We start from the raw sequence: 13,305 nt of genomic DNA, 5'->3' as shown, positions 1-13,305 counted from the left end.
ACTAAAAGGAAAAGTACAAAGTAATATTCCTGATTTTAAACCAGTAAATAAAACGGGGTAGGGGGGACTTAAAAGCTTTAAAAAAAAAAAGAAAAAAAGCACCACTGAAATGGAGGAAATAAGATTATGAATAGCTTCCATAAATAAAATATAATCACACAATTTCCATTACAAGTAAGATTTATACATTAGCCAATAAATGAGAAAGCTATTCATAGTTTAGAACAATTCATCTTATTATATCCCATCAACTTATACCTGAATATCCAACAGAAAAACACTGAACTGGGCTTTATAGAAATCACCATTATTTACATTTTACTAAGTTCTCATAGTATGCCAAATGACTTGCACAACGGGGGCATTATCTTCTTAAGCACAGCCCAGTTTAAAATAACTCCCAAATTACAGATTTTCGTCAATATTGTTTGAAATGTTTAAAAACACACAAGACCTCAGTATTACTCAATTTTGACAGTGTATTTTGTATTCAGGAGCAAAATCAAAATTGGCTGAAAGTCTATTCCAGTGTATTATTCTCAAAGGCACTGGCCAAGGCAGCACATTAAGTCCTTCTTAACTCAAAGTTAGAAAATGCTGCATAATTTTTAAAATGTTAAGATCCTAAAGGTATATGAAGTAAACTTAAGATTGAAATAACAAAAATCAATAAAGTGAGAGTATTAAATTACTTTCATTAGTAACCCTAACCAAATTAATAAACAACAGAAAATTAGAATTAAGTCGTCTTGTTATGTAAAGTTATGAAGTATGTCTTAGTGTCATGAAGCCTGTTTTCTATTTCTATAGGAGGTATGATCTATAATTTTATTTGAAGGTTTAAGAAATATATGCATTTATTATTATAGCCATAATAACTGATGACTAGTTCCAGTGGCAAAATCTCGGCAGGAAACAGATTTAGCAATTTAAATGTTTCATAAGTTTTTGTAATTGAGGAAACTTTTCATAATCTGACATTTGTTAAAACCACTTATTAGAAATTATGCAGCACAGTAGCTGTGGAAATATGAGCTAGCTTCACAATTATAAAGTCAGCCTATGTAGCCCTTTCCCATTGTATATAGTGGCATAAACCCCACGGCGGCCTATCAGCTAACTGGCAGGCAGGGGGCTGCTCTATTCAAAGTGAGAGATACAAGCTGCAGGGCAAAAACCTGGCAGCTCCCATCTGACCCCACAATCCCCTACTGGTGACAGCTCCAAGCTCCATGGCAAATTAGGCCTTCTCATATTACAATTGGAGAAGACAGATTCCATTAGCAGTATCTGAAATTGAGTGGAGAGCTGCACTGTTATCAGACTTGACTCATAAGCACTGCTATTAATCAGAGCTATGATAGCATTTATATATTTCAAGCTATCTGCTGCCGCTGTGATATTCTGCTACAAAGGGTTGATGGGACTTAGGAAAGTGAACAATAGAGCTTTCTGGGAAAAGCAGAGTAAATCAAGAAAGTCTATGACTTCCGCACATTCTGAAGGGATTGTGGTTTACATAAATTTTCTCCCAATTGGAGATTGAGCTCTTCCTCATCTTACACATGGGATTTAGTTGTCACTCAATGGTAACAGCTGTGAAAAGGTGAAGCGGCCCACCGCTCAGAATATTGCCTTGGCTTTTAAAGCAATTAACCCATGAACAGGAGGATACCTGGTGATATCAAAGGGATTAGGCCAGGCAGTGCATTATTAACATTTCCTTGAACTAATTCTAACTCTGACTAGCTGTCAGAAAAGACTCTACAGTCTTAAAAAAAAGAGTTTTTGCCCTGCTTTTTTCCCTTCAAAATGAAGTGCTCTATTTGAGCCTAATATGTCCCTCTACTTATAAGAAAATGCAAATGAACCAAACTCTTAATATGCTTAACCAGTCTGAGTCAATGCAATTTTAATACAAGTATGAGAGAAATATATGATCAATTAACCATGGATCAAGACAGATATTCTCTGAAGGGAAATCAAGGCTCCAGTACTTTCCATCCTTCTTCAACTGCAAAAACTTGGTGACTATTTGTTACCTCTGAAATTAGGCCGGGCTTCATATTATTCTCTGTGGTAATAATCTAAAATACTCTTTGAGTTGAAAAATCCAAACGTTCCTTAAGCAGGAGATTCTACATTCTCTAAGGTATGTCACTTTTCTGTTCATCATTGAATGGACTCTTAGCTGAAGTTACAACAGTAGCAGATACAGCACTCAGAATCAAGTGTCCCTTTTCCGAAACTATCATCAAATTAACTTTTAGCAGCAGCACAATGTTTAGAAATATATAACTTACAAAGAATGAAATACCCCATAAATAAAATACTGGCCTAAAATAATCCTTGAGAAGATATTTAAATATTACTAAAGTTGGTTGCAGGTTCTTTGGAAAAAACAGACATAGTTTCAATACACTTTTAATTATTATTAATACTCATATATTCTAGGTAAACTGCTTAACATTAAGAGATCTGATTTCTTATTGAACATCAGTGGTGTTAGAAGATTTTTTATGCAAGTTTCCTAAAACAGTGCCTTTTAGAAAAAAAATTTGAAAAACTGCTTAGGTAATGGTTAGTGAATTTGTCTTTCTTTAACATAAACACTGAATTTTGATTACAAAAGCTTAAACAAGTTTACTTTCAATTCACGTGGGTGCTCAACAAACACTGCGGAATGAATCCTTCTGTAGCCCCAGTTGGCCTCTGGGAGTCTGAAAAGGACACGCTGCCTCTCGGGCCTGGGGAGGTTGTATTCCCTGCCTTGTCACAACCGAAATAAATGACCAAGTACGCCCTCATCAGAGATCAGAAACAACTGAAATCCTTCCCGAGGTAAAGGATTTTTATGCAATGCTATCAACACCATCCCCTTTCAGCGCTGCCAGCACACGGAGTGTAAGCCCACTGACGTCTGACGACAGCGCTCTCAGGGCTCCCTCCTCATGCAGCACAGGAACCCACTCTGGCGGTCCTTAGGAAGTCTGAATTCAAGTGCAAGGCATGCTCAGTGCTATTCCTATTAGTGATTTACATTATAACTTTTAGTCTGCATTAATGGGATTCGTGAATTTCAAATCTAACCCTTTAAATGTCATACTATCAGACTCAAAAATCATTTACTTTAATGACCTTAACAGAGAAATTCCCATTTCCTGTAAAACACTAACTGTATTACAGTCTTAAATGCACAGATGTACACATTAATAAAATGAGTACTATTTCACATAAATTAAATGTACTACATTAAACTCCCTTAACATAAACCATGCTTAGTACTACATAAATACAGAAACAACTGGCACAGTCTTACTACTTTAAATTCAGTAAACTACAGTGATACAGATAGCTTTCAATGTGCTGTTTTACTCATACACTTTCCCCATTAGGGCAAAGCAAATATAAATGAGTTCTTGCCAACCATTAGGAAAGAATGACAAAAAATGCAGTGTTAATGACATCTGACTGCTTTTAAAAGCAAGAGATAGAAGAAAAACAAAAATTACATGGTAATTAGAAACAATGAATAAATCGTTTTATCTAAGTCATGTTTACTGGAAAAAAATGGAGCTTTTAACACCAACACATTTAAACAGAAATTTGCTTCTGAAATACAATCTTTGTTTAAAAGGTACAGAAGGTCTTTATGTCCACCCCAAGAACTAAATATAGTGAATGCTATGTGAACAATTACCTGAAAAAAAACCTAAACCTGTTAAAAGAATTAATTGAATGCACACCAGTCAGCATCAATCCCACATGTACAGTAATGTTTTCTTAAGTGGTGGGGGAAAGAAAGAATAAAACGGTTTTGTGAATTAAAACCCTTCAACATTCAACAACAAAACAGAATGACGATCTGGTGTGTAAGTGAATAAAGTAGTAAGACGTCTCCCGAACGCATTCTGATAAAGGAGTCCACCTGCAAAGGGAGACATGGCTGTGTGCTGGGACTACGAAAAGCCGCCACTGTAATGGCTGCTCAGAAACTGTCCTGCTGTTGGGTTTACAGTCACAGAAGAAAGGTTTTAAAGGTTAAGTTCAGGTCATACAACAAATGAAATTGTAACAAGCCAGCTGACATTGTATAATGTCTTCTTCCACTCAATCAATAGGCTACTGTTAGTCCTATTACCATAGAGATGGCTTGCTCTTTCCTGAAGGGTGTCTATTGTTTGACAAAACAGATTTGCCACTTGAACTAGGCTGTTCCCAAAGGACGTGTACCTTGTCAATTATTTGTATTCAAAATAATGAAGTATTTTCATATTAAAATGTGTATAAGAGATAATATTGTTAGATTCCTTTTCTGAAAGAAAGCAACTTTTCCAAAGTATTATATTTCTAAAACTACTCAAATATCCAGTTTAGTCATATTAAGAGTTTTTTATTTAAAACATGTATCAGCAAGTATAAACATTTATTATTAAGACTATATATTAAAAGAAAAGGGTTACAGGCTAGTGTGCTACTCTACAACCCATTACAGTCAAGAATAATAATTAATAAGAGCTATTTTAAAATATGGAAAACTCTAAGGGAAACAAACTATTGTCCAAAGGTATTTAGATTCTATAAAAATAAAGATTTTTATATATGACTTTTATAGTGGTTTTCATGTGGCATGGCATCAACAATTAATATTCTGAAAAACATGGAGAAGTACTAGAAAACAAATCCCTTATTTGCATAAAAGCTATTTATATCCACATAGAATTCAAATATATGTGTATGTTACATAAATGATCTTCTAAAATATAAATGAAATATCTAAATACAAGCATTTTCTTTAAAGGCCTTTGTCTTAAATGTCTTGTGAAAATTAATAGCTCACACATTCAGGTAATGTGTTACTTTTAGAACAGGAAATTCTAAATTTCAACCTAAATATTTAAAAATAAAAAAGTTTTCCTATCGACAAAAATAATGACAGATCCTTAATTACAAAAGATTCAGAAGAAACAATTCTTATAAAGATTATTCTAATCATTAAGAAAAAGAAAACATCCATAACATCCACAACAGAAATCACTCCAAGTGGAGACGTCACTTTAACATTTCATGCTTAAAAATGTGGCTACCACTGAAAACCTGTAAGACTAAGATAAAAACAAATTAAATAATATTGATAATAATTTAGTCAACAGCCAAAAATTATAACATCTGAATCTGAAAGTTTTCTACAAATAGATTTAAAAGTATATAGAGTCATAATTATGTTAACCTTTACCTTATTAAAAATAATTAAAAGAGAATTTAGAAAAGAATTTAGCTTAAGGGCAATATTATGACTAATACAAATAAAAACACTGGCATCCAAAATGACATTTGATATTATGTCTACTCAAACTACCCTATATTTACATATTAAAGTTATTTATTTTATAATCAAACCTGCAATAGCTTTTGAAAGAAGTGTTTTAATTTGGTTTTCCCTTTATAGGAAGTATAATTTGTATTTTTCACTTTAATCCGCTTAGGCATAGGTCAGATTGAGTTAAGAACAAAGGAAACAGAAACAGCAAAGACAAATGAGTTTATCAATATCCTAAACAAATGACCCATTTTTTAAAAGCAGGGGAGCCTTCAAAACTCAGAAAGACTTCCATCAGTGAAATAAGTGGGGACTAATTTGCCTATTTTCCCCACAGCTATACTGGAACAAAGTGAAACCTTACTAAAACCACATCCCAAATTGATTTCCTTAGTTAATAGCCTCATTTTAAAAAGTATACAACATGTGCATATTCAAATATGATGTCATTAGGTATTAGCTCAGAAACTGATAGGCAGCTGCCTATCAACGATACTGCGTGTAATTAAAGAATATTTACCATTTACTCAAAGATGAACTTCATATTGTTGAATTAAATTGGCCCATCTGCATCTTCATAAAATGACAAACCTTATTAGTTCTGCCTAACCAGAGAATTGTGATAATGAACTGGTGACACCTTCGCTCCACTGTATGAAGCAGAACCAATTGTGTTATCACTTAAGGGGTCAAAGGCATACGGAATTACTGTAAATTAAGAAAGTGAAATCACCTGAGTGATATTGGAAACCCATTCAAACAACAACAAAGATCATTTTTAATGTACGTATTTGGGCTGTAAGAAAACTACATCTCCAATTAGTCAAAATGGATCTTAACTAATCAACTACTTTACCTGAAAACGGTGAAAAAAAGGAATGAGGCAGCTACTGCTCCCAATAAGCCACACAGAAGATTGACTCGGTAGGCAACGGAACCAAAAGGAAACAGTGTAATTGCCAGTTTAGCCACCAATGTGAACAAAGGATAGCCAGGAGGATGGGCAACCTACGGAAAAATTCGCAACAGTTAGAAGGAATTCATCTATTAGTAAAGGAAGGATCACACTGGCTTTAATTGAAAAGTAGTCCTTTCCTCGGGCAAGTATAAAGATTACGAGCCAATGACTAACTGTTTAAATAGTTTTCTATTGTAATCCTTTTGTGCCAATACAAATAAATATTTTCTTTAGTGGATTTGGGAGCGGCCTCTATCACATGGTGTGTCACCTAGAGAAAGGGTGACATATTTCATTGTCAACTCTTAAGCAGTTTGTTCTCTGGGTTCACAGTACATTAGGGTCTTTTAAAAGGCTATTGAAAAAAAAGCAGGTTCTGAAATATCGCACTGGTTGGGAAGCCGAGAGACCACACTGCTATCGGATTACCGCCATGCTGACAGTCCTAAGGTCTTGCCTAAAGGGATCATGTGCCATAATAAAGTTTATTAAATAATAAACTTATTAAAACTGTTAACCCGATTTATTTTATTCTCCACAGCTTATACGAAATTTGGGGTGATAATAAGCCAGCTACTGTATATATAGTAAAGGCTTTGCTTTATAATTTAGTTTAATTGGATTTAAAACTTAAAGTAAATTGTCACATACTGTACTTATAAGTTACTAAAAACTGGGGTTTAAAAATAAATTAATCTACTTTATTCCATGCTTAATTAAACTTTCTTAATTCCTAAAACTGTTAATGAGAGCATTGATTAAACAATAAAACTAATACTTACTCCAAGCTCATGTGCGGCTGTGATCAGTTCCCCTGTGAAAAAATAATGTAAAACCAATAATTACTATTAGAAAATGACACTCCTCCAAAGTTTTCAAAATCCAAATGCTTGCATTGGGGTTTTGCATTAATTTGACTGGATAAAATGGTAAATCTGCAGAGATTTAACAGCATGAATAGTCTAAGAATATTTTCTACCTTAGGTCCTATTGAACAAACTATCTTTGGTAGCTTTTAATAACTGGTCAGTAAAATATATAGGTGAATTCTATTTTTACAAAAATGCTTATTTCCCCTCCTAAAAGCTGTAGACACTTACAAATAGATTTTTAAAAACTCTTACAGAGCCTTAGTATAATATGCTGTGTTACCTCTCAACAGTTTAGTACAAAGCTGTCTGTGAAGATGGGACCTTATGAAATGTATGCTGTGCAGACTCCGAGGTTCGGACGCTCCCAACAGTGTGCGTGCTGCCCTAAACCTGACATTGGAACACCATCTCTGCATTAATTAGGCCGGATACCTCTACACAATTTCCAAGTGGGTCTTTGCTCCAGGCTATTTTGGTAAACTCCAAGTATCATGACATATTTTTTCAAGCTATTATGTCATTATACTATTTACACGGTCCTTTATATTCCTAAAATTATAATGCATTCATTCAATGTCTGTTTGGTTAATATTTTAAGTATCCAAAACATAGGGACTATTTTTGGCTCATCCCTATACACTGTAGTACAGTACAATTTAAGAAATCAATCAATATTAATTGATGATTTATGAATGTTATTATCTATTAGGACATGTATTAATGTCCACTTGCTATCCCTAAATGAATACCAATACTCTTACTGTTTACTGACTGCGCCAGCCACAGTGCAGGCCTCTACCCTCTCTGGCCTGGACTGTGGCAGTAGCATTGACCAATCCTCTACTTCAATTCCTCTTCATACTGAAATCACTTACGCCACCCCATAGTCACTCTCTTACCCCCCAAAAAGGCCAGACCGCATCTCTCGTCTGAAACTTCTCAGTGGCTGCCCTCTGCTTCCTCAGTGAAGTTCAGATTCCTCAGCATGACAAGCAAGCCCTCTATGGCTTCAAGTTCCCTTTATAAGGGTCCTAGCCGTGAAACCCACGCTCACCTCGGTCAGACATGATTACCCACTGCCCCTCTGGAATGGTCCTCTTTTGTGCCTCTTGTCACTCCTTTTCTCACCCAGTATTCTGTCCTAAATCCTTCAAGGCCCAGTTCAACTGCCACCTTCTCACTGATAGTTTCCTTACATATACCCTCTCCCAAGCCAATTTCCCCCCAAAAATTGATCACTTCTTTCATAGAACCTGCTTGAACCTCTCTATTTAGCCCTTAGATTGCCTTATATCCCAGCTACTTGCTTTCCTTCCTGCCTTCTCCATTAAGTTATTTAAAGATATTATCCTATCCATTTTGGGATCCTATTAAGACATCACCACCTCTCCCTCCTCTGACCACAGACTCTAATTCAAGCTCCGAACAGGGGCTGGCAGAAAGACATTATCACATTGTCATCTTGCTACTCACACACCCCTCTTCAGTGAATGACTGCTTCCATCATGGAGCCCCCATAAAGGCACGCACCCAAAGATAGCTTCTGCTCCCCTAAGTCAGTTACTTAAGGGCATCTTTCAAGTTTTCTGGAGGTAGTCAAGAAAACCATAGAAACCAAAAGTACTTTCTGTATCTTACATATTTTTTAAAGAAATTATTTATGGTCTAAAAATGTTTAAAATAACTGTTCCCTTTGCAACTACTGTCAAGTACAGTCTTACTCTAGAATGAGATAGCTCTTGTGTCTTCAGTCCAAAACTGTTTTAATCAGTTTCTTGTTCTTAAATTTCTGTACGTGTGATGAAGTACAGTGAAGTTCAGAATTTCAAAGTCACAAGTCACTCTCCTCCATTTAACAAAAATAGCCCATTTACTCTAACTTCTTTTTACCATTAAAAAGTCAATAGGTTGTAACTCTTTGCTGGAGTTCTGTTAGTATAAGGATAAATCTGGAATGTGACAAATTTCCATCAACTCTTATAAAATGTTAAACTAAAATTTATACATAGATGTCACTACTATTCAAAGCCTATAACTGCACCTTTGATAAAGAGCTAAATGGAAATATTACCCTTAAAATTGAATATAATAAAGAGAAGAGGGCAAGTGAATAGTGAAACATAAAGACAAGGGCCCCCTGGGCCCTTGCTTTCTCCCAGCCTTTTACACTAGGATTTCCTGAAACTGAAGTCCTACTCCCATCTGCAGTCAGAATTATCTGGGTGCTTTATACAAATGAGAATCTCCTGACTACACCCCAAACCCACACCTACACTAGGACCCTCTGGCATCAGGGCTGAAGTTGCCCAGGTAACTCGGAAGTACTTTCCAGTTTATGGACCACACCTTTTCTTTCGTCTGGGACACAAATGGATGGCAAGCTCAGAGTTGTTAGCAGAGGCTTAACATTTCAAAAAAAAAAATTAGGTTCCTTTATACTTTTTATAGTTATTATATTGTCATATATCAAGTCTGTTAAAGACGGTATCCTAGTGTGAATTTCCTTTCCCCAAGAATAACAAACTGAAGCGAAGGCCTGATTCCCACCCTTTCCTCCCAAGGACTACAAGCACTGCTGCCCGTAAATCAACTGTGCGCATCCAGTCGTGCAAGACTCTGGCAAGGCCACACAATGTGATGGATTCATGGAGTGTAGTTTAAGACTCATCAGTTAGAAGAATACATGCTTTATATTGGTTTTGAGATGGGTTCTGTTTATTGATAGAAAATATATTTCATAAACACAAACATTGAAGAACAGTCCATTCAACATACACAAAATCATCAAGATATGATTATACACATTTTACTGGGGATACTTGGACTAGTTTATTTATCATTCCCCAAAATGAATAAACATATTAGAAGCAACCACTATTTACAGTCAAACTATACAAATTACAGCACCTCGAAAGTTTGGTAACTCAAAGTAAAATAGATAACTTTATTCTTTTGGAAGAAATTAAAACAGTATTAATAAAGACAAGGCAACAATCATAGATTTTAAATACCACTATATATGTAATGATGGACTTAACAATTTTGTGAAATTCTTTCACAGAGAGTAGAGGTTCAGAGATTGTGTTTTAAAGCCACTCTTTTTGCATTCTTTCCTTCACTGTCCCTACTTTCTAGATAAATGATTCTAGACAAAACTTAGTTTTAATTTTGTCATCTACAAAAAGAAGATATTGACAGTACCTACTTGACAGGGTAGCAGCTGGGGGATTAAAATAACAATCCATGCAAAGCACTTAGAACTGTGCCCGGCACATAGTAAGTGCTCAGTAAGTGTTAATTATTGTTCAGCCTACCGCCATACTTCAGGCTCCGTCAACCATGGTAATTGTCAGTAGTTTTCTTTTTGGAAAGGTGCAGAACTACCCAGCCTCTGACTAATGCTCTCCACTCTCAAAACTATAAAACCTTGGAAACATGGTAACTCTGTTCCCTACTAATGAAATAATCCTCCTACATGTTCAATAGGACCTGAAATAAAGGTAATAGCATGAAAATGAAACTTCAAGGATCCTCAAACGTGGCAGGCAGCCTTGAGGATGACTCCTAATGATCTCCAACTCCTGGTTTTCTCCCTATCTGAGTGTGGGCTGGAGTTACTGAGTAACTTCCATGACTCAAATAGGGCAGTGGTATATCACTTCCAAGATTAGGTTACCAAATGACCAAGGGGCCATCTCTTCCTCCTGACGGAAGTTAGCTCACCCAGACCCACTTGGCAAAGAACTAGATTAAGCTTAGAAGCAAATCCTCCCCAAGTTGAGCCTGGAGAGGACTGCAGCCCAGACCTACACCCTGATGGCAACCTTGTCCTGAGAAAGAGCACCCAGCTAAAGGGCACCCAGATTCCAGATCTACATAAAATATGAGATAATGAACGTTCTTTGTTTTAAGCCACTAAATTTGGGAGTAGCTTGTTATGCAGCAAAAGATAACTAGTGCCCTCAGCCTTGTCAATTCACCATCGGAAGTTAGGGTGCTGACAAAATTCCTGGCCCTTATTAGGCTTCATTGGATGGTCACTCAAGTTGGCAGCAAAAAGAAAAATCTGGACCTTGTTTCTCATACCAAATACAAAACAATAATGTATGTGATTTAAATGGTCCATGAAGCATGGCTTTCTTTTTAATAGAAGTAGCTTGCTTTAAGCCATGACCTGACTTTCACTATTTTAAGTGTTCTCTCCCAGGTATTATGCAAGGCTGGTTCCTTCTCAACATTCAGGAAAATATCACCTCTTCAGAGGTCATTCCTGACTAGCCATTCAGAAGGAGCCACTAGATAAAAAAGCTGTGGTACATTTACAGAATGGAATACTACTCAGCTGTACAGAAAAGGGAGGGACGGAGGCACGGAGGAAGAAAATTTTACTCTTCGAAACAGCTTGGATGGACCCAGAGAACATTATGCTAAGTGCAGTAAGCCAGTCAGAGAGAGACAAATGCCATATGGTTTCACTTACATGTGGAATCTAATGAACAAAATAAACTAACAAACATAAAAACAGAATAGATACGGGAGAACAGACTGACAGCTGTGAGAGAGGAGGGGGTTCCAGGGCTGGGTGAGAAGGGTGAAGGGATTAAACAAACAAACAAAACCTCACAGACAACAGACAGCAGTGTGGCAATTATCAGAGGGAAAGCAGGTTGGGGGGAGATAGAAGAGGGTAAAGGGGGTTTAAATGGTGATAGGCGACTTGACTTGGGGTGTATTATAAATGATGTATATAATTGTATACCCCAAACCTTGTAATTTTATTAACCAATGTCACCCCATAAACTCAATAAAAAAGGGAAAAGAGCTACTAGCCACCCCCTTCTCAAACACATTTCCCTGTCAACATTAATTTATCACCACTTAATATGCAGCAGTTTATTCAGTAGCTTGTGTATTGTCTCTACCAGCTCTGGAATACTCTCCTCGATCCTTGTTCACCACTACTGTTCTTTTGTCCAGAGCACATCAAGCACGAAGTAATACATGTGCACTACACGGACTGAAAAGCAAAACTCAGGTCCAGAAAAGTGAACTGGGGCAGTGGAGAGGTCGGCGAGTCCCATCAGACGAAACTAACAAGCCCCATGTCAAAAGCCTGAGAACTAGAGTAATCAGAGTTGGTTCTGGAACGCAGAACCCTGGGCACAAGGAGGTGAGCTGGATGGAGGGTGTAAAGTGACCAGACCTGGTGAGAAGAGTGTGGACCCGGGGAAAAGGGTAGGACAGCCGACCCTGAGAGTACTTTACCCGAGTCTCCCCCCGGCACCGAGGGGGGCAGCGTGTGGGTGTACACGGCGGCCACAGCGGTGAACACAGCGACAGCGCCGCACAGGCCCCCGGAGCTCCGCGGCCCCACTCGGGCTGCCCGCCCCGGGGCCGGGCCCCTGCCGCCGCTTTGCAGCCCCATGGGCCAGTGAGGCTCAGGAAGGGGCACCCAGGAAGGAGGACCCGGGAAGGAGGACCGGGTGAGCCCTAGGACTCCGGTCAGTCTGGAGCTTCCCGGGCAAAGTGGGAGGAGGACACAGTCCCTGCAGCGGTGTGACTTCCGGGTTGGTTCGCGAAAGGTAGGGCCGCACCATTCTCCGGAGGAGCAGGGGGAGCAGAAAAATGCTAGGCCTCACAAGAACCAGGCCTGGGGAGCTTTCTCACGTGATGAAATTTAAAGAATTATACTATGGCTTGAGAAGATTCTAGTGGGGATAAAATTTTTCTTAAGAAAGCAAGCCTGAACACAGGGCTGACCTCCCTTGACAAATCCCCCTTTCTTACTGACTTGGTAGAGTCTGATAGAGACAGAAGCTGGGTCGAAAACTGCGAGTGAGAAAAGGCTGCTTCTGCCTCCTGTGGCGCGGGGTGGAACTACTCATGAGGACCAAGATTAGGAGGCCAGAGCCCAAACTGCGTTAAAGCAAGGGGATATGTGCATACAGTATGTGCAAGTAAGTAGATAACTACTTTGATCGCATGTGTTTACTGTGAGTAATTATAAACCCGTGTGCTAATTATTAAATCGCTCAGTAATCTGTAGGGAGATTGAAATAAGCCAATTGGACTGTTTTTTTTTTCTTATGGCATGAGGAAATCTCAGCAGATGAGCTGAGAAAGGTGAGTTTCTGCTTTAATAGAAATAATTCATA

The 13,305-nt window shown here is 37.7% G+C and overlaps 1 protein-coding gene across 7 annotated transcripts in view; it reads right to left on the bottom strand.

The window, feature by feature from the left end:
• TMEM260 (transmembrane protein 260) overlaps nucleotides 1-12,710 on the bottom strand; it is a 56,941-nt gene extending 44,231 nt beyond the window's left edge. For all 7 annotated transcript variants that reach the window (XR_006783799.1, XR_006783797.1, XR_006783798.1 and 4 more), the window contains exons 1-3: nucleotides 12,416-12,710; nucleotides 7,061-7,092; nucleotides 6,177-6,328 (exon numbers count right to left, since the gene is read on the bottom strand). Coding sequence is in view for 4 of the 7 variants with exons in the window: in XM_045823224.1 (XP_045679180.1) it covers nucleotides 6,177-6,328; nucleotides 7,061-7,092; nucleotides 12,416-12,575 (344 nt within the window). In the remaining 3 variants the exon portion in view is untranslated. The remainder of the gene's footprint in view (nucleotides 1-6,176; nucleotides 6,329-7,060; nucleotides 7,093-12,415) is intronic.
• Nucleotides 12,711-13,305: the final 595 nt, after the last annotated feature.

Source organism: Phyllostomus hastatus, unplaced genomic scaffold (genome assembly GCF_019186645.2).
Source record: "Phyllostomus hastatus isolate PE091 unplaced genomic scaffold, TTU_PhHast_1.1 phas_scaffold_501, whole genome shotgun sequence".
NCBI classification, from domain to species: Eukaryota; Metazoa; Chordata; class Mammalia; order Chiroptera; family Phyllostomidae; genus Phyllostomus; species Phyllostomus hastatus.
The sequence above is the reverse complement of the archived record's forward strand: the minus strand, read 5'-3'. Positions and strand labels throughout refer to the sequence as shown.